The sequence below is a fragment of the Protobothrops mucrosquamatus genome, unplaced genomic scaffold, assembly GCF_001527695.2.
Source record: "Protobothrops mucrosquamatus isolate PMUCROS unplaced genomic scaffold, P.Mucros_1.0 scaffold880, whole genome shotgun sequence".
Lineage (NCBI taxonomy): Eukaryota > Metazoa > Chordata > Lepidosauria > Squamata > Viperidae > Protobothrops > Protobothrops mucrosquamatus.
This window is the reverse complement of record NW_015387134.1, coordinates 808,081-830,499: the sequence shown is the minus strand read 5'-3', so window position 1 is coordinate 830,499 and position 22,419 is coordinate 808,081. Positions and strand designations below refer to the sequence as shown.

The 22,419-nt window shown below is 45.2% G+C and overlaps 1 protein-coding gene across 1 annotated transcript in view; it reads left to right on the top strand.

The window, feature by feature from the left end:
- The window catches only part of SEPTIN12 (septin 12), a 63,679-nt gene that overhangs the window by 17,537 nt on the left and 23,723 nt on the right, over positions 1–22,419 (top strand). The window contains exon 5 of the mRNA XM_029284742.1: positions 9,443–9,631. Within this exon, the coding sequence (XP_029140575.1) occupies positions 9,443–9,631 (189 nt within the window). The remainder of the gene's footprint in view (positions 1–9,442; positions 9,632–22,419) is intronic.

Genomic DNA, 22,419 nt, shown 5'->3' with positions numbered 1-22,419 from the left:
GTCTCACTTAACGACAGAAATTTGGGGCACAACTGCGGCCGTAAGTCAAAGACAAATAACAAATGAGTTGCCTACATCTTGTGAGGCCATGACAGAATAGGTGTAAGAGTTACGTGTACAGTACATTTGTGGTATGTCCAGAACAGGCTTAAATGTTACCAAGGCCCATCAGTTCCCTGAAGATGCTTTGTGCTAGTTCAGGGCTGGGGAACTACGGCCCTTTGATGACTTGTGGACTTCAACTCCCAGAATTCCTGAGCCAGCTACAGGATCTGTCCTTTTTGTAAGGGGGGAGGCAGATGTCAATGCTGCTAACATTGGATGTTCTTGCTTTGACAACATAATAATAATAATAATAATAATAATAATAATAATAATAATAATAATAATAATAATAATAATAATAATAATAATAATAATAATAATAATAATAATAATAATAATAATATTGGATCAGGATGGGAGATGAGACCAGCATTTCTGTATATGAGAGGTTAATATAATGGCATTTTATGATGCATATTTTTTTCAATTTATTTTATTATTTTTTATTTGTGCCCACAGAGAGGGCTCCGAGTGCCGCCTTTGGCACCCGTGCCATAGGTTTGCCACCACTGGCCTATGCCGTTCATAATTTGGAATATTGCTGTTTCTAAGTTGGCATTTCATGTAGTCAGCGCGGGTTTGAAATCTGCCATGTCACTGAGAATTTTTGCTGAAAGTCTCTTAGATATATATATTTTTGAGCTGGCAAGAGTCTGGGACATGTCAGGGGGAGCTAGTGGTGCTGGGCTGTGTGGGTCTGTGTGTTGGTGATATATCTTTCTATTCCTCTGAAGCTTCCCTGGCCAATCTCACATATCTCAAGGCCAAAGAGATATTTCCTCTTGATGTTTTACCTTGTTGCCGCCTAAGAGATGAAGCCAGTTTAGCCAACCCGGGAAAAACCTATGTGTGAATCATCCTTCCGCCTGTGTCCAATTATCTCGGGTGGGTTGAATGATCTGAACACAGCATACTGAGTGAGCCTAACTATTGTACTCTGCAAACCATGATTTATAGCTTACTGTAATCCATGACTGACCCCTTACCAATTCATGTTTGTTTAGCTAAGTCAGGGGTTAAGCAAACCATAGCTCACTGTGATATGGCCAGCCAAGTCACCGTTTAGTGATACAGCAGAGAAGATGCTGCCTTTTCAGATTTGGTCTTTTTATGCTCCACTATGGCTGTGAAAGTTGGACCATAAGAAAGGCTGAGTGCCAAAGAATTGAGACTTTTGAACTATGGTGCTGGAGAAGATTCCTGCGAGTCCCCTAGACTGCATGGCAATCAAACCAGTCAGTCCTAGAGGAGATCAACCCTGACTGCTCTTTAGAAGGCCAGATCCTGAAGTTGAAACTCAAGTACTTTGGCCACCTAATGAGAAGGAAGGACTCACTGGAGAAGAGCCTGATGCTGGGAAAGATGGAGGGCAATAGAAGAAGGGGATGACAGAGAAGGAGGTGGCTGGATGGAGTCCCTGAAGCAGGAGGCGTGAGCTTAAATGGACTCCAGAAGATGGTAGAGGACAGGAAGGCCTGGAGGAACGTTGTCTGTGGGGTTCTGATGGGTCGGACACGACTTCGCAACTAACAACAAATGCTCCACTAGGTCCCTTACCATGAATGGCTAGACCTGTTTTCCTAGATTAAGTCAGATTTGGAAGGTTGAGTCAAGAGGCTATTTCTGTGCCAAGAAGAGACCTCTAAGCGAGCAGAGGATGTTGAAATAGTTGTGGCCTGCAGAAACAACGCACACGGGAGGTCCTGCACATTAGCCAACAGCTCTGTCATCATCCCCTTTGCTCCACAAAGCCTTGACACCACCTTCCTCAGCCCAGCAGCCTGCAGATGCATTGGACTGCAATTCCCATCACCCATCGGCAGCATCATTGGGGAAAATGGGGATGGTAGTCCAGTGCATCTAGAGGGCATCACCTCTGGCAAAAGCACAGGAAGTCCTCAACCTATAAACCGTTCATGTAGTGACCGAAGTTACAACGGCAGTGGAAAAAAAGGGGCATGACTGTTTTCCCCACATAGGACCATCTTTGCTTCCATCTTTGCTCATGGTCACATGATCAAAATTCAGATGCTTGGCAACTGGCATGTACTTATGACTGTTGCCATGTTCCGGGGTCATGTCAGCACCATTTGTAACCTTCTGACAAACCAAGTCAATGGGAGGGGAGGGGAAAGCCAGATTCGCTTAGCAGCCACGTGATTCGTTCAACAACGGCAGCGATTCGCTGAACGACTGCGGCAAAAAAAGGTCGTAAAATGCAGCACAACTCAACCCCCCGTCTTGCTCAGTGACAGAAATGCTGGGCTCCCTTGTAATAATAATAATAATAATAATAATAATAATAATAATAATAATAATAATAATAATAATAAAAGTTGGAAGGGACCTTGGAGGTCATCTGGTCCAACCCCCTGCTCAGGCAGGAAACCCTATACCATTTTGGACAAATGGCTGTCCAGTCTCTTCTTAAAAACTTCCAGTGTTGGAGCATTCAGAACTTCTGGAGGCAGGTTGTTCCACTGGTTAATTGTTCTAACTGTCAGGAAGTTTCTCCTCAGTTCTAGGTTGCTTCTCTCCTTGATTAGTGTCCATCCGTTGCTTCTTGTCCTGCCTTCCGGCGCCTTTGAAAATGGCTTGACTCCCTCTTCTTTGGAGCAGCCCCTGAGATATTGGAACACTGCTATCATATCCCCCCTCGTCCTTCTCTTCATTAAACTAGACAGACCCAATTCCAGCAGCCGTTCCTTATATGCTTTAGCCTCCAGTCCCCTGATCATCTTTGTTGCTCTTCTCTGCACTCTTTCCAGAGTACAACTATCTGTGGTTGTTGTTGTTGTTAATTGCGAAGTCGTGTCCGACCCATCGCGACCCCATGGACAATGTTCCTCCAGGCCTTCCTGTCCTCTGCCATCTTCTGGAGTCCATTGAAGCTCACGGCTCCTGCTTCAGTGACTCCATCCAGCCCCCTCCTTCTCTGTCGTGCCCTTCTTCTCTTGCCCTCCATCTTTCCCAGCATCAGGCTCTTCTCCAGTGAGTCCTTCCTTCACAAGCTTTTATCCCCACGGAGGTAGAACATTTGAAGGGCAGAAAACTGGGTGGTCAAGAGACATCATGCATATCTTGGGGTTGGGGACGGGGGTGGGGGAGATGTCTACCTTAATAGCCTGTTGTCAGTTTTTTTTAATTTTGGCTTTTACTTTTATTTGAGACGAGGGAAGCCTGGGAAAAAAAAACCTTGCTCCACCCTGGAGGCTCAGAAACACAGTCTTGCGTGTGTCCTTCTCCAAACCAGGGAGGGGCGATTCCTGCAATCGTTTGGCCATTTGCCTCCCCCCCCAACTTCTCCCCCCCCTCCTCCTCCCCGGAAGAGCTGCATTTTCTTTCCCTTTTTCTTTGGCACCCTTCCCCCTTCTTTCTTTAAAATGCAAAAAGGCTTGCTGGAGGGAGAGGAGGTAGCAAACCTGGCCAGGCTATTGGGCAAAGCTGCTTGAATGGTCTTGGGTTCCCCCCCCCACTCCCTCCCTCCTGCCATTCACCTTCTGAAGGGGAGAGGGGGGGTCCCAGGAAAGAGGAGGGGAGGGGAGGGGAGGGAGGGACTGATTGCCATTCTGGTCATGTGCTTGTAAGCAGCCTGGTGCACTCACTGGCGCCCTGGCTCTGGTGTGAAACCCAAAAAAGGGAACTGACAGACGGGAGGGGCTGCCTGCTTGCTGTAGCCCTGGAAGAGACAGAAGCATGATGGGCAGCTGAAAGCAGAGGTAAGGATGCAGATCCCACTGCTCACCTGAATTTGGGGAGGGGTGGGGGGGTGTCCCTGGGAGTCTCCCTAGCTTTCTCTTGGGCTGACAGCAGAAACGCAACCTAGACAATGGCTGCGTTTCGGAGGGTCATCTCCCCAGTGAAGGAAGGGCAGGCTGAGAAGAGACCAAACTCAAGGAAATCGGGATAAATGTTGAATCTCGCCCACATCCTCTTTGTCTCCAAAGGACTGGTGCTTCCCCCCACCCACCCCCAGCAGCAGCTTAGTTCTCTAGGGGCGAGTGGTCTTCTCCTGCCCACCTTCGGGGTTGGATGGTGTGGCCACCAGGAGATGCTGCTGCTGATGGGTCATCTCGGAGGAGGCATCAAGAACAGAAGTAATGGGGTGGGAAAGAAGAGGCTATAGGGTGTGAAGGCCCCGGGGAGATGAAGGGTGGTGGGTTGTGTCATGATTGCAGAGTTGAAGGAACCCCGGACAGACGTGTACTCTGATTTTGACCCTCCCTGGCTTTCTTCCTTTCTATAGTTGAGCAAGCCTTCTTCGCTAGTAGAGTAGTATGTGCAATGTCTGGGTGGGCGTGGAGATTCTCCCGGTTCCTGCTTCCTTTTTTTCCTGCTCTCTGTGATTTTCTGCATCTCTGCAGACTTTCTAGTTGATGGTTGCCCTCACGGAGAGGTAGATATTTAGCTGTCATCAAATATCCATTTATGTGTATATATATATATATAAAGAGAGAGAGATACAGAAAATGTGCATCTTTGGAAGAGGTTTCATTGCTGCATTATTATTATTTTTTTCATCCTTGCCATTGTGTGATGAAGGCGGCTGGCTGTTTTTTCGCCTCACGTCAGGGACAAAGGCTAGGAGACCGTCACCTGCACAAAGCCAGAAAGTGAATCCATGGCGGAGGAGAATTCCTGGTCTCTTGGATCCAAGTCTAGAAATGAAATCAACCCACTGTGTAGCAAACAGAAGGAACAAGAGAGCAGACATCCATCAATCTAGATTTTAGTGTGCAGACAGAGGCAAAATGTTTTTTGGGGTGGACTTTGTCTGGGATTTTAAAAAGAACCATTCCCCTTGGATACAAATATTGGCATGTTCATTTGTACAGACATGCATGGTTCTAATCTGAGGAATTAACAGAATGACAGAGTTGGAAGGGACCTTGGAGGTCTTCTAGTCCAACCCCCTGTTCAAGCAGGACACCCTACCTATACCATCCTGGTCAAATGGCTGTCCAACCTCTTCTTAAAAACCTCGTGATGGAGCACCCAGAGCTTCTAAAAGCAACCCATTCCACCGGTTAATTGATGGATTGATCTAAGCAAGGTTAAAACATTGAATGGAGGATGTTGTATGAATGCAGCTGTTAGTTTTTTAAGTGAGCTGGTTAAGCCTAATATATCAAGGAGACAGTGCTGTCTCTAGTCTAGACTTCCTACCTGATATTTTCAATTATTTCTGTGGTTACTTATGTGTCAAACATGCTTATTTTCTGAATTAGCTGCAGTACTAAATCTTTCTCCGTGTAATTTCAGAACTAAGGTCTTTAGAAGTAACATTGGTGTCCTAACCACTGTGTAGGACAGGATGAACTGAGAATTGTTCTCCTGATACGCTCATTATCTAACTCTTGAGTAGTGCTATCTGGAGTGGCATGTCCAGACATAAGTTTGCCTGTGTATGTTGCCAAGAAAGAGAGCAAGGTAGATCCATGTTAACTTTGCAGGTGCAAATATGTAAGCATGAATTTAGGTAATGTTCTCACATTTGAACCAGGAGTATCCAAACTGCAACCTTTTCTCTCCATATGTAAAGTCTGGTGTGCAAGTCTAAATCACCCTCCTGATTTAAATTGAACTGGATTCACACAATACGTTAAACCCTGGCTTGGGTTAAGCAAGGACAAAGCATGTGACAACTTACTGTCAGTGGCACCTAATTTGCACCGCCTGCTAAGGTAATAGCTGATTTTCCTACTACTTAACTGAACTATAAACATCACCCCATTTTAGCCTAGTCTATGTGGGAACATAGGTAAGATGGAGAAGACTCTAACCTGCAATAGTGGTGAATATCTGTAGCTCTTCATATCTTCAACTTATGACCACAATTGAGCCCAAAATTTATGTAGCTAGGTGAGAGGTTTGTTAAATGAGTTTTGCCCCATTTTATGACTTTTCTTGCCACAGTTGTTAAGTGAATCACTGAAGTTGTTAAATTAGTCACACAGTTGTTAAGTGAATCTGGCTTTCCCCTCCTTGACTTTGCTTGTCGGAAAGTCGCAGAAGGGCATCACGTGACCCCGGGAACATTGCAGCTATCCTAAATGTGAGTCGGTGGTCAGGCGTAACTGCGTTACTAATTTAATGGCCGCAGCGTTTCGCTTAACAACCGTGTTACTAACTGAATTACTGCAATGTTTCACTTAACGACGGTGAAATGTGGCAAGAAAGGTTGTAAAAGGGGGCAAAACTCACTTAACAAGTGCCTCGCTTGGCAATGGACATTTTGGACGCCATTGCGGTCGTAAGTTGAAGACTGCCTGTAGATGGTCATGACTGGTCCAATCCAGTGGTGGGGTTGAAATACCTGATCAACCGGCTCTCTTATTGGGTGCAGGCCTGGGCCTCTGAGGCCTAGAACGGACTTCTGGATTTAGCTAGCGGTTCTGTCGAATTGGTTGTGAACTGGCGGAATCCCACCACTGGTCCGATCCAACTCAAAAGCTCTTTGAAGGTTCTTCAAAGCTTCGGCTACAAGCTGACAGAAGGTTTCGTCATGACCAGAGTCAACCAAGTTTCAGATGCTCATCTTTGCTTGCATGGCTCTGGCCCAGCTGGGAATATTGGGTGGGAAGGAGGAAGAGGAGAGACTGATGTCCTTGATCCTGGCCAATGTCTTTTCTGTTGAGGGATGTAGCCAGAGCCATATGCTCTGAAGAACAACAGGAAGTTGCTCCCACGCTGTTCCAAGAGCAGATGGATTGATCCTCACACCCGCGGGGTTTCGAAAGGGGGTGGACAGGAAAAGAGATAAAGGCAGAATTTCTGTCTTCTCCTTCTCCTTCTTGAATAATTGCAAGCAGCTGCCCCACGGGGCTAGAATGAAAGGGTAAGAACTGCTTGGCCAGAGAAGCAAAGAGAGATGTTAGATTCAAGGCTTCTGGCTTCTTTGGCTTTTGAGGGTCACCAAACTCTGGCTGAGAATCTTTCCCCTTCTTAAATATCAGATTTTGCAGTGGGTGGGGGATCAGGAACTCCTTGTTCCTTTACACCAGAGTTCATCAACCTTGGCAAGGTGAAGATGCTGGCCAGGGAATTCTGGGAGTTGAAGTCCACCCATCTTCAAGTTGTCTACATTGAGGAACATTGCATCTCGGTCATAAATATTGAAGGACTAACTCAGAAGATTAGGGTTTGGCTCAACTTTCTCCAGTGCCATGGCTCAGATTTGAATCCCCCTTCCTTCTTATTAATAAAATGGAAAGAAGTCCCGGGTATATAGACATAGACCACAAAGGGACACCATTTGGTTCCAAGATGATCATAAACTTATTTTTAGGTTTGTCCATCCTGGGTCTTCTACTGAAGATAATGGCATGAAGCTCTTGTAATCTTGGAAAACTATTGCAATTAGAAGAGTGGTACCCCATACTACACACTAAATAATAATAATAATAATAATAATAATAATAATAATAATAGTAGTAGTAGTAGTAGTAGTAGTAGTAATAATAATAATAATAATAATAATAATAATAATAATAATAATAATAATAATAATAATAATAATAATAATAATAATAATAATAATAATAAAGTTGGAAGGGACCTTGGAGGTCATCAAGTCCAACCCCCTGCTCAGGCAGGAAACTCTATACCATTTCGGACAAATGGCTGTCCAGTTCCTTCTTAAAAACTTCCAGTGTTGGAGCATTCACCGCTTCTGGAGGCAGGTTGTTCCACTGGTTAATTGTTCTAACTGTCAGGAAGTTTCTCCTTAGTTCTAGGTTGCTTCTCTCCTTGATCAGTTTCCATCTATTTGTTTCCTGTCCTGCCTTCAGGCGCCTTGGGGAATAGCTTGACTCCCTCTTCTTTGGGGCAGCCCCTGAGATATTGGAAGACTGCTGTCATGTCTCCCCTCGTCCTCCTCTTCATTAAACTAGACATACCCAATTCCAGCAAGGTCAAGACCACCATATTTAACTGCTTTGCTGGCCTGTGAGTTGCTATTTGCAGCAGCATCTAGCCAGCCTTGACTAAGAAGGTCAGATCTGGTCAATATTGGGATGGAAGACCACCCAAAAAGAATGCATGGACATTTCTCTAGCCTGGGAAGTTGGGGAAAAAAAACCAAGAATGGCAAAGAGATCCGTTAATCTCATTGGTTTGATTGCATTTTTAAATCTTTTCAGCTTTGAAATTAAGCACAGGCTACCCTCTAAACTGAAAGATCTTTTAATGGAGCTATATCCAACTTCCCAGTCTTTTGAACAATCCCCCTTATTACCAGCCAGGATGAGACTTTTCCCCCCTTTTTATTTGGTGAGGTGGGGGAAGTAACTAACCCCTTTCCCTCCCACGATGCAAAGCTTCCCAACTCCTGGGCTGGGTGCCAATCCTCTTTCCCCCATCCCTTCTCTTCTCCAATGAAGGCACCCCTCCAGCCTCTTCCGCTGAGCTTCTCTTTAAGGTCTGACCTTTGTCAGAGATGTTGCTGTGCATCTAAATTCACTTCCACTTTTCTCTCTGTCTCTCTTCTTTTTTTTCTTTTTTCTTTGCTGGCCTAACGGCCTTCTGAGACAAACATGACCTGGATGCATGCAGCATGAGAAACCAGCACAATGGGGATTCTGCTCATGTTGAGGAAGATGCTTCAGATATTGAGATTCTGGAAAGAGTGCAGAAAAAGCAACAAAGTTGATTAGGGGACTGGAGGCTAAAACAGATGAAGAACAGTTTTGGGAACTGGGTATGTCTGGTTTAATGAAGAGAAGGACGAGGGGTGATATGATAGCAGTCTTCCAATATCTCAGGGGTTGCCAAAAAGAAGAGGGAGTCAAGCTACTCTCCAAAGCACCTGAAGGCAGGACGAGAAGCAACAGATGGAAACTCATCAAGGAGAGAAGCAACCTAGAACTAAGGAGAAATTTCTTAACCGTGAGAACAATTAACCAATGGAACAGCTTGTCTTCAGAAGTTGTGGATGCTCCATCACTGGAGGATTTAAAGAAGAGACTAGACAGCCACTTGTCTGAAATGGTATAGGGTCTCTGGCTTGAGCAGGGGGTTGGACTAGATTAGAAGACCTCTAAGGTCCTACTGAGCTGAGTTAAGCTGCCAATAGCTTCCCCTTCTGTCTCTTGACTGTTTAGGTCTCCTCTCTCTTCTATTCCTGTCCCAGCCTCCCCACCGTCCCTTGCAGCACCCAACTTTAGATAGAGGTTGTGTCCCTTCAAGGCTGCATTTCTGCCTCCAGGGAGAGTATATCTTTTCTCTTTCGCTTTCGTTCTTGCTCCAGACTTAATGCAGAAGTGCAACAAGGCTGCAAGAAAAGAAGGAGGTTGCTTGGAGGAACCGGTTGCCTATACATTTCTCTTCCTCTTTGCAGAGATTCATCCCAAGCTTCAGCAGCTGAGCATGGAGGACGACCTAGCAGGAGAACCAAGGCCTCAGGATGGTCCAGCCCGCAAGACCACGGACGGTGGACTGTTTGGCTACGTGGGGATTGAGGCAGTCCTGGATCAGATGCGTATCAAGACCATGAAGACAGGGTTTGAATTCAACATCATGGTTGTAGGTGAGCACGGACCTCTATCTCAAGAGCTTTCATCCATGTCTCTGTGGGTTTTTGTAATCAGTAAAACCATTATTCCTAAATGCTAAATGAAACCCTGAGCATCCAATTCTGGGCATCGAAACTCAGATAAATAGTTGGATCAGGTTTTCCCAGAGGTGCTTGTTCAAAAGAATTAGAATAACGGAGTTGGAAGGGACCTTGTAGGCCATCTAGTCCAACCCTACACCCAAGTAGGAGACCCTACACCCTTTCTGACAGATGGCAGTCCAGAAGGCAACTGGACTTTCTTGTTTTTCTTTGAAGACGTTTCGCTTCTCATCCAAGAAGCTTCTTCAGTTATGACCGTCAGAACTGAAGAAGCTTCTTGGATGAGAAGCGAAACGTCTTCAAGGATAAATAAAGAAAGTCCAGATGCCTCCTGAAAAAGCAACTTTGGGACAACCAGGACCTGGATGACGGAGAATCTCCGTAGACGTTTGGACCAGGTTTCTTCTGATTGGGGCAGAAAACTGTAGTATTCTTCGCCTTCCCCATGTTCAGGTAGTCCTCAGCTTATGACCAAAACTGAGCCTAAAATTTATGTTGCTAAGCGAGACAGTTGTTAAGTGAGCCTTGCCTCATTTGAAGAGTCGGTTGCCAGTCATCTGAATTTTGATCACGTGACCACAGGGATGCGGCAAATGGTTATAAGTATGAAAACTGGTCATAAGATGCGTCTTTCAGTGCTGTAACTTCAAACGGTCCCTAAATGGACTGTTGTAAATCGAGGAGTATTTGATGCTCCTGCTCTTGCTTAATTCTTTAAAACGATTCCCCTTAATCCTTTCTCTTCTCCTTCTTGGAGGATGTTTGAGGCCCTCAATGTGAGATCAGCTTTCTTAACTTACTTTTTTCAGTGACGTTCTAACTTCGAACGGTCACTAAACAAACCGTTGTAAGTTGAGGACCGCTTGTACAAGACGAGAAATCCCTCCACCAAAGCAAGTGCCTCTGTGCACACCGTTTATGGAACTGGTGCCTGAGAATGCGTGGCAATAAATTGCACGTACCTCCTAACTGATGGGATTGCAGGTCATTGAGCAGCTTGCAAGGAAATATCGTTAGCAGAAAATGTTGCCTGGGCATAAGTACACAAGTGGCTGGTAACGTGGTCTCTAAAGCCTTCTCCGATTTACTAAAAAGTGTTATTTGAAACCCTAAATTGAGTAAACCTCAGATAAGCATCAGAATTCAACCTCTCCTGACCAGCACGGGGTAGGAAAATTATAGCTTGGCATATAAAAGCAGTAAATGGTAAAAAGCTCACATTAATGGAGAAAAGTCACCGAGAAAAGCTGAGATGTTTGCATGCCGGAGACAAAAGGGAGGAAGGACACAGAAGATCTGAAAGGCTCATTTTTTGGAATGGGGCTATGGGAAGCGAGAGTCTAGAGCCAAGGATGAACAAAAGGACTAACTAACTAACTAACTAACTAACTAACTAACTAACTAACTAACTAACTAACTAACTAACTAACTAACTAACTAACTAACTAATTATTGTTGTTAGTTGCGAACTCGTGTCCGACTCATCGCGACCCCATGGACAATGTTCCTCCAGGCCTTCCTGTCCTCTACCATCTTCTGGAGTCCATTTAAGCTCACGCCTACTGCTTCAGTGACTCCAATCCAGCCACCTCCTTCTCTGTCGTCCCCTTCTTCTCTTGCCCTCCACCTTTCCCAGCATTAGGCTCTTCTCCAGGGAGTCCTTCCTTCTCATTAGGTGGCCAAAGGACTTGAGTTTCAACTTCAGGATCTGGCCTTCTAAAGAGCAGTCGGGGTTGATCTCCTCTAGGACTGACCGGTTGGATCGCCTTGCAGTCCAGGGGACTCGCAGGAGTCTTCTCCAGCACCAGAGTTCAAAGGCCTCAATTCTTTGGCGCTCAGCCTTTCTTATGATCCAGCTTTCACAGCCATACATTGCAACTGGGAAAACCATGGCCTTGACTATGCGCACTTTTGTTGGCAGCGTGACGTCTCTGCTTTTTAGTATGCTGTCTAGAGTTGCCATAGTTTTGCTCCCCAGGAGCAAGCGTCTTTTAATTTCTTGGCTGTAATCCCCCATCTGTGGTGATCTTGGAGCCCAGGAAGATAAAATCTGTCACTAAACTAACTAACTAACCAACAACTAACAGCCAAACAAATTTCTGTTGCTAAATGAGACCTTTTTGAAGTGAGTTTTGTCCCATTTTACGAGTGAAGGGGAATATTACCTGTCCCAGGATAATATTGCAGGATCCAATCTGGGCCGATCACCGGAACCAGAGCTTTACTTTTCCAAGTTTTTGGACTCATGCTGGAGCCCATCTACAGGGAACCTCTCTCTAGCAGAGTGTTGTTGTGCTGTCCTGTGTATAAATTAATACCACACGCAGAACAGCACACACTCTGCTAGAGAGAAGTTCCCTGAAGATGGCTTCCAGCAGGAATCTGAAAGCTTGGAGGACAAAACCTCTGGGGCCGGTGACCAACCCAGATTGGATCCTGTTCCATTTTAATTCCTTTGTTGTCAGGGGAGGGGAAGGACCGCGGGGTCCTTGATGCTCTCTGAACGTGGCTGTGTTCTTGCAGATGTTTCATTAGCAAACTAACCAACATCATCAGTGCTAGAAAGGATAAGAACAAAGAGCAAACCCCACTCCCGTCTACAGCTGATGATGTTACTTAGTGTGGTAATGAAATGTCTGCAAGAAAGCCACCAAGCTCAGAGAGGACCAAGGACCCCACAGTTCTCCTCCTCCTCCTCCTCCTCCTCTCCCACAAACACCACTCCCTTCTAGCACTCATGATGTTCCCTAGTTAGGGTAATGAAATGTCTGCAAGAAAACCACCACGCTCAGAGAGCACCAAGGACTCCACAGTCCTCCTCCTCAAACCCCATTCCCTTCTTGCACTGATAATGTTACCTAGTTAGGTAATGAAACATCTGCAAGAAAACCACCACGCTCAGAGAGCACCAAGGACTCCACAGTCGTCGTCCTCCTCCTCCTCAAACTCCACTCCCTTCTTGCACTGATGATGTTACCTAGTTAGGTAATGAAACATCTACAAGAAAACCACTAAGCTCAGAGAGCACCAAGGACCCCACAGTTCTCCTTCTCCTCCTCCTCCTCCTCCTCCTCCTCCTCCTCCTCCTCCTCTCCTATTCTGCAAACCAGATGCCATTCTAGCACTGATGATGTTACCTAGTGTGGTAATGAAATGTCTGCAAGAAAGCCACCAAGTTCAGAGAGCACCAAGAACCCCACAGATAAACAAATAAAATACCTAGCAGCCACTCTGGGAACAGAAAGCCAAACTTGACAGTCCTTCTCCATCTGGCCCAGCGGAACATCTCTCCCATTGGGGAAATTGGGCCCTTCTTATTATCCTTCCCTTTATGGAAAATGCCATCAGAGCGAAGCTTGTTCAGCTCTACCCAAAGGCAGTCTGGGATTAATTCAGCCTCATCAACCACGGATGTCTCTGGATGAGCCACGCATCATCGTCCCCTCCGTACATTGAGGGTGTTGCAGGACTTTTGTTTAAAGAACTGATAGGCCTTATAAATATTTATAGGAGGGTTCCGAATAAGAGGATTTCAACGCACACACACACACACACACACACACAGAAACACGCATGATACTCATCAGGAATGAGATCAAAAGCCAACTGATAAAAAGCAGAAAAGAAAACAGTCAACGCTGAGAAGGGGATGTACGCCGTATGACCCTCAGCTTGTGCATCTGGTTCCCGCACCCCAATTTTACGTTCTTCCAAAACCCCCACCTTTGCATGGCCAGAATCTGGCAGCCCCTTGCGCTTTTTCAGCAGAGGGATTCCTTCTTTTCACACGCGGGTTTGTTTTAAGAAAACGCGAGCACTTCCCCGGTGCCTTCACCCCGAAACGACCCAAAGCAACCCCCCAAAAAAGCTGGAAAGCTTGGCCCTCTCTTCTCCCCTCCTCTCCTGTCACCACTGATCAGGTATCTGTGCAAGTCTAAGAGCCCTAAAATAGAAAGGATTTGCCCAGCTTCGGTGGTGGATCAAACGGCTTTCTGCTCAGCTGATTCTCCCGAACTGGATCCTTGAATTTCCCCCATCTGTCTGGAGAACAGACAGCCAAGCCAGAGAAGAAGTTAAATTCTGATCTATAGTCTCTCCATGCAGGGGAGAACATCTGCCTTGAATTATAGTTCCGGGTTTCCTGTTTGCTTTTGTGTAGATTAGGCTGGATGGCCTCCACTCAAGGTTCTTCCCCGCTCGGGTGGCCGGGTTGTCCTACTTTTCAAAACAAGGGTCACTTGGGACCATCACTTCCAGAGTTACCAGACCCGAGCTGAGGATTTCCTTGGCAGGAAGGGCCAAACTCAACAGGGAAAATTGCCGAGAGACCTCCAGCTTAGTAAGAGGGTCATTGACGGCTTGAAACGGGGAACACCCGCTTATTTATTTATTTTATTGACCTTGAGAGATGGGGTGATGAAATGCTGCTTAGGGGATAGTCCGATAAGAGAGGGCATAGCCCCCAGCTGCATAATGGAGGTGGAAAGAGACTCTGAAGGAACCCTCCCTAGTTTCTCAGGCTGTTAAAGAGACCCTGGAGGATTTATGCAGTACTTTCAAGATTGCAGTACAGATTAAGATAAAAGTTTCCCTATCCAGGGTCTCTAGGACACTGTGCCCATCCCCGTTTCTTGGCTGAGGGAGCCAACACTGTCCAAAGACATTTTCTGTGGTCATGCAGCCAGCATGGCTAATTGCGCCAAAGGTGCACAGAACGCTGTTACCTTCCCACCAAAGTTGTATCTATTTATCTACTCGCGTTTGCCTGCTTTCGAACTGCTAGCTGGGCGGGAGCTGAGGCAAGTGACGGGAGCTCACCCTGTTACGCAGCACTCGGGTTTTGAACCCCACCTGTTCAGCTTTCCAGCTAACAAGCGCAGCGTCTTCAACCTCTGAACCATCACGCCTCCAGGTTGCAAGGTTCTGTTAATGTAGACTTTGCACTAAGTAGCCTTAGCCCACCTAGTCATGTTTCCTCTCTGGTTTACCTTTGGAACATTCTTTCTGCTTGGCACTGTTGTGCATTTAATAATAATAATAATAATAATAATAATAATAATAATAATAATAATAATAATAATAATAATAATAATAATAATAATAATAACTGGAGAAGATAACAAAATACAAAGACCTACAAATAGAAATAGAAAGACTGTGGCAAAGGCAAGCAAGGGTAGTACCAATAGTAATAGGCGCCTTGGGTGCAATCCCAAAACAACTGGAGCACCACTTGAACACCATTGGCATTGACAAATTCGCCATTAGTCAATTGCAAAAGGCGGCCTTAGTAGGAACTGCTTCCATCCTGTGACAATATCTGTAATACCATCAAACATCCACGTCTGCCTATCCCAGGTCCTTGGTAAGGACTCGATAGGTAGACAAAATGCCAAATCCAGTCTGAACATCTAGCTGACTGTGCAATGATGATGATGATGATGATGATGATGATGATGATGATGATGATGATGATGATGATGATGATGATGATGATGATGATAATAATAATAATAATAATAATAATAATAATAATAATAATAATAATAATAATAATAATAATAAAAAAAGTTGGAAGGGACCTTGGAGGTCATCAAGTCCAATCCCCTGCTCAGGCAGGAAACCCTATACCATTTTCGGACAAATGGCTGTGCAGTCTCTTCTTAAAAACTTCCAGTGTTGGAGCATTCACTGCTTCTGGAGGCAGGTTGTTCCACTGGTTAATTGTTCTAACTGTCAGGAAGTTTCTCCTTAGTTCCAGGTTGCTTCTCTCCTTGATTAGTTTCCATCCGTTGCTTCTTGTCCTGTCTTCAGGGGCTTTGGAGAACAGCTTGACTCCCTCTTCTTTGGGGCAGCCCCTGAGATATTGGAACACTGCTTATCATTTCTGTCGCACCATTCCAGTTCTCGAGAACTACCTGCCTACCTTTTATCGCTTGGCCTTTTGTAATAGTGTGTGAAAAAGACCGTGTTTGGAACCGGGCCATGAAAGTGGCGAGCAAGCATGCACGCGCAGCGCCGCTTGTGTGAGCAGAGGGTGCTTGTGCAAGCAGTGGGTGCTCGCACTGGCACGCATGCTTGCATTCACACAAAACCATCCCCTCTCCCCATCACCAGCAGGCCACCAAGCTGGACAAGTTGGGGACCGGTGGCCTAGAGAATGATCAGATAAGAGAGAGCATAGCCCTGAGCTGCCTAACGGATGGGAAAGAGACTCAGAAGCCTCTCTGACTCCTTAGCTTTTAAGGAGATCCTGGAGGATTTGTGCAGCACTTTCAGAGTTGTTAATAAAGTTAATAATAATAAAGTTAATAAAGTTGCAATAAAGTAGTGTTAGCCCATCTGGTTATGTTTCCTGTCTGGATTATCTAGGAAACCTTTGAATCCTTCTTTTTGCTCGCTGCTGCTGCACATTTCCATTTCCTGCATTACTTTTTTTAAAAAAGTTTTTTATTTATAAAACAGTTAAAACAAAGATGGACATAACGTAACATTCCAGTGTATATATTCCTAACAATTTGTTCCTCATCATACATATAATTCTTAATCTCTCTATATACATATTTTTCTATACAATACAGTCTCTAATTTGTTTCTCTATATACTAGCATACAGTGTTGTATATCTCTATCTTGACACTAACTTAAAACCCGAACAGTTCTCCTTGATTCACACCAACAATAGAATTTGTCCCAGATTTCAAAGTAATCTGACTCTGTCTTGTCCTTCATTTCCATTGTGAGCCGATCCATATCAGCACACGATAGGATTTTATATAAAACCTCTTCTTCTGTTGGAATTTCTTTATTCCTCCAGTTTTGTGCATACGCCAATCTAGCCGCCGTGAGAATATGTAGCATCAAGTAAAGTATCCCTTTATCGTGCTTCTGCGTAGTTCTGCCTAGTAGGAAGAGTTCTGGTTTTAGCTCTACCTCTATCATTAGTATTTCTTCCAGCCATTTTTTTAACCTGGTTCCAAAAGTCACGGGCTTTTGAGCACTCCCAGCACATGTGGTAATATGTCCCTCTTGCCAATTTCCATTTCCAGCACGTGGAGGAAATATTTGGACCCATTTCAGCTAATCTTGTGGGTGGGAGATGCCATCTGTAGAACATTTTGTAGAGGTTTTCTTTGTAGGAGGTGGCCAAAGTAAGCCTCCTATTTCGTACCCATAGTTCTTGCCAGATGGGCCTGCATTACTTTTTGGTGCTCATTTCTGGGAAACCTCTCCTTCCTAGCAACCTCGCGCCCTTTCCCAGCCTCTCTCCACCCCAAACATTTTCTCCTCACCCTCTTTCCCTCCCCAGCACAGTTCAAATCTTTGCACAGACTTCTCTTCTGAAGTCCTGACTCTCCCATGCGCTTGGCAATAAATCTTCCCCCCATCAAAAGCCGCCAGCCAACTTGGAGATGCCAAGAAGCCAGTAAGAAGGCCTGATTTCATTGAGGACTTCAAACACCCTCCAGGCAGAACAGAGAGAAAGAATTAAAAGGGAACTGTTTTAAAGAGCTAAGCACAAAATATACAGGAAGTCCTCGACTTACAACAGTTCATTTAGTGACCGTTTGAAGTTACAGCACTGAAAAAAAGTGACTTATGACCGTTTTTCACAGTTAGGACCTTTACAGCGTCCCCATGATCGCCTGATCAAAATTCAGACACTTGGCAATTGTATTTGTGACGGTTGCAGTGTCCCAAGGTCATTGTGATCCCCCTTTTGCGACCTCCAAAACCAATGGGACAACCAGATTCACTTAACAACTGTGTCACTAACAACTGCAGTCATTGGCTTAACAACGACGGCAAGAAAATGGGGGCGAAACTCACTTAACAACAGAAATTTTGAGCTCCGTTGCGGTCGTTAAGGCAAGGACTACCTGTAACTTCGACGCTGCTGTCCAGGCGTCCTAGTATAAAAGGAATAAAATGGTAGGACAGGAAATGGACAAAGCAATTTTCCAATTGCTTCTGGCCCTGAAGGGTTTTAGCTTCAAGAGATAAGAGCAAGCGGGTAACTTTTGGCCTAAAATGGTGAGAAATTGGTTGGAAAGTACTGACCCATAATTTGTGTTTTGTCACAGACGAAAATAGATAGATTTTCCTTTGAAACACCCCCTTGGCTTAACTTCCTGAGTCAGACACCTACTCTCCTAGGCACTTCAGGTTTTCAAACGTTTCTAGTCCTCATGAGCATGAAAAGTCAGCTTCCAGAAGAACGGAGTTGGAAGGGACCTTGGAGGTCTTCTAGTCCAACCCCTTGCTCAAGCAGGAGACCCTATGCCATTTCAGACAAATGGTGGTCCAGTCTCTTCTTAAAAATCTCCAGTGATGGAGCGCCCACAGCTTCTGGAGGCAAGTCATTCCACTGATCAATTGGTCTAACAGTCAGGAAATTTCTCTTTAGTTCTAGGTTGCTTCTCTCTTTGATTAGTTTCCATCTGTTGCTTCTTGTCCTGCCTTTGGGTGCTTTGGAGAATAGGTTGACACCCCCCTTTTTCTCTGTGGCATCCCCTTAGATATTGGAAGACTGCGATCATGTCACCCCTTGACCTTCTTTTCATTCTTCCAGTCGTTAGCTAAAATCTCTGAAGCCAGAGAGAAAATTAGCAGGATTTCCATAATTCCTGGTGAGGTCATTGAAAATGTCCTGTCTGACATTTTGGTCTGAAGTTTAAGTAGGAAGGACATCTTCAACCGAAGACTTAGGATTATGTGGAATTCTGAAGTGGTCCGTGACAGGTGTTTAATGTAGCAAAGGTAGAAAGAGAACATTGATGGTGCAGTAAACTATGAGTATTCCTTGTCTAGAATATAGATCCTTTTCTAACTCCCAACTAGAGATAGTCCTCATTTAGCTACCCCAATTGGGACTGGCCGCTTGGTCATTAAATGAAGCAGCCACTAAGAACAACTACAACCATGTATATGATCTTCCACCAGGTTTCTTTTTTACTTTGAAGATCGTAAAGGTGAGAATTGGTCACAAACTTTCTTTTTCATCACCGTTGTAACTGAATGGTCACTAAACAAGGCAGTTGCTAAATAAAGACTGCCTGTAGGCTATTGAACGTACGGTCAAAGAGACCAAGACCTTCTATGTAGTTGTGTCTTCCAGTTCTCAATAATGCATCCATGATCGTGCTGAATCTGGCAATTTCCTAAGTCTGTGCAAAGTCTTCCCGAAAATGAGCTTAGTAGAAGATATTAGCAAAACTAAATTGCTCTCCTCGAAACCATATTTCTTGGAAGGCTGACACAGCCACTTTGAAGGCCGTGCTTTGGTACCAGACTCGGCAATCAGTCTCACCTCTCCAGAAAGTTAACCCTGGATTCAGGACTTTGCTTCTAGCAGAAGCTCACGAGCAGAGCATGGCTCGGGACCATAAACTGCTTTCTCGCCAGCAAGAATGAAGCCATGCATGAACAGGGAGGACAATTAACCAGGGGAACAGCTTGCCTTCAGATGTTGTGGGTGCTCCATCACGGGAGGCTTTCGAGATGAACCTGGACAGCCACTTGGTATACGGCTGTGGCGGCAAACCTATGGCACCAGTTGCCATAGGTGGCACGCAGAGCCCTCTCTGTGGGCACGCGCGCCGTCACCCCAGTCCTAGGCCTTCAGCTGGGTTTTATAAAACCTTTTCGCTTTAGGCCTCCGCCGCCATGTGCAAAAAAAAAAGGTTCAATCAATCAGTCAATTTCAACTTTTTGCGGGGAAGAAAAAGATCTTGCAAAGTTGGAATTGATTGATTGAACTTTTTAGTCCCACTGCAGCCATGCCCACCCAATGGGCCACACCCACCCAGCACCCGACGATACATAAGTGGGTTTTGGGTTGCAGTTTGGGCACTCGGCCTCTAAAAGGTTCGCCATCACTGGTATAGGGTCTTTGCTTGAGCAAGGGGTTGGACTAGAAGACCTCCAAGGTCCCATCCAACTTTTCTCTTATTTTGCTGAATTCTACGTTGACCGTGCACATATTCTTAAGACTTGCCAAGGTCGAGAAACACTGCTCCAGATGTTCCATCTTTGCTGGTTGCCTGAAGGCTCTCCAGAAAAATGTAAGCCCATGTGCACTTGAAAAGAAGTTGACCCTGAATTTGAGATGACTTTCCTCCCCGCTAAGAAAACACAGCACCCTCCCCTTTCCATTGCTGTATACTCCACAGCTTAAAAAGCTGGCCACCGCTTTCTAATTATCCCAGTTATCTGAGGAGAAAATCTAATCCTCCTCTCTTCAGCTAAATGCTGGAATTGTACTGTCTTCCAATCCAAGATTGCTGTTTTCAAGACCCTGCATGTCCTTTCCCCTCCATTTTCCTGCTTTCCTGCCCCAGTTTTGCTCTGGCAGTGGGGCGGCTGTTCCGGTGGCTTGCCTGAGCCCCCTTCCTGGGGGTGCTGCGTTGACCAATGGCAGACCAGGGACTGGAAAGGCAGGAAGACATCCCAGCTGTGGTTCCTTTGACCCTTGAACATCTGGCTGCACACATCTGGTTTTGATCACGCCTGGGAAGCTCTTCTCCCCCTCCCGCGCCAAGGGGTTTTGACTTTCTCGAACTTGAAAGGGGTGTGTTTGGGGAGAGGGAGGGAGGGAGAAGAGCAGAAATGCTTTGGATAGGGAGGGAAAAAAAGACCCCGCAGACCAGATTAGCTCTCTTTGGAGAGATGTGAGATAAACAAGCAAGAAGCAAAATGAAGCTCTGAAGGGTTTGGGTTATTTAAGAAGACTGTTCCATCTCCCGAGTCTTAGATAATGACAGCTTTGAGCAGGAGCTGTATTTCCCATCTTCGCCCCCCCCCTCCAAACACAGGCAGTACATTCACCCAATGAGAGATAAAATGAATAATTTGGGATGTGTGAGAGGTCTACAGTCTCTGGGGAACCTCAGTGTCCCACCTCAGGTTGACCAATGGAGATCAAGTTCTGACCGTGGGCTTATTCCAGTGCGTGGTGATGTTGAGTCCCAAGGAAATACAAGTGTTAATAACAGAAGTGTAATAATGTGTTGGGTACCTGGCACCACTGCTTTGGGAGCTGCATTGGTTGCCAGGGTGTTTCCAGGTGCAATTCAAGGTGCTGGTCGGTGGATAGATTAGATTAGATTAGATTAGATTAGATTAGATTAGATTAGATTAGATTAGATTACATTACATTACATTACATTACATTACATTACATTACATTACATTACATTACATTACATTACATTACGTGGGTGGGTGGGTGGATGGATGGATGAATAAGATGATGGATGGGTGGGTGGGTGGAGAGATGGAGAGAGGGATGGATAAGATGATGGGTGGATGGGTGGGTAGAGAGATGGAGAGAGGGATGGATGGATGAATAAGATGATGGATGGATGGATGGATGGATGGATGGATGGATGGATGGATGGATGGATGGATGGATAAGATGGATGGGTGGGTGGGTGGAGAGATGGAGAGAGGGATGGATGGAATAAGATGATGGTTGGGTGGGTGGGTGGAGAGATGGAGAGAGGGATGGATGGATGGATGGATGGAGAGATGGAGAGAGAGGGAGAGGAGAAAGGAGAAACAGATGTCAGCCAAGGATCTCAGGCAGCCCATCCCTTTAACGAATTTCTGTAACGTGCAGCTATCCATATACATGAGCAGAAGTCAACATGTAAGAGGGTTTTAGATTTTCATTCATTTTTGATTGGTGTATTTCTGTTTCCTTTATTCCATTTTGGAGCCCGTCTTACTATGCTCTAAATTTCATACCCATGTGCAGCCCACACACTTTAAAAAAAAAAAAAAACTTCTGCAAAGGTTCTCCTTTATCTCTTTGCTTCTGCAAGAGAACTGCTCTCCCTTCTACTCAAACCTAATTGGGAGGCCTCCAGCGACTACATCTTGATCAACTGAGGCCAAAGGTGAGAAGGTCCTATGTCCTGGAGGAGAAAACTCTGAGAAATGCAAGATGGAGCCAGTGTTTTATTACAAACCATCTTCTCCTGTTTTAGTCTGCCATGGCCAACAGTTTTGCTGTCAGTCAGAAGGAGACAGTGGCTTTAATGAGAATCTTCTCTTCCTGACAGTTGTGTGTCTAGCAGACCCCAGTGGGCCATCGGTATTCAAGGATGGGAAAATGGCAACTTTAGTATTCTGAGAAGGAGCTCCAGGTTTCCTACGGGCTTGTTTCATTTAAAGAGCAGTTCTTCTTATTTTGACTTGGCTTATTCTATAGTTCTTCTTCCTGAAGATGTCCTAGGGCAGGTGTCTTCAAACTTGACCCTTTTATGACTTGTGGACTTCAACTCCCAGAATTCCTCAGCCAGGCACGGAATTCTGGGAATTGAAGTCCACAAGTCATAAAAGGGCCAAGTTTGAAGAGCCCTATCCTAAAGTTAGGGTTAGGGTTAGGGTCCACCAAAGTCCAACCAAGAGATCTCCTTTAAAGCAGTTGAATAAAACCAGTTTATGTATTAATGAAGCCAATAATTGCATGCCTTTCAGCAAATTACAGGTGTGTGTGTGTGTGTGTGTGCACGTGCGCGTGGGATAATCTAGCATTCTGACACAAGTCAACATTTCGTGTCTGGACTTTCTTTGTTTTTTCCTTGAAGACATTTCCCTTCTCATCCAAGAAGCTTCATCTAATCAGGCATCATACTTTTTTGAGTCCTGGTGTCCAACCCAGATTTGATCTTGCAAAAAAAGTCCAGTTGCTTTTTT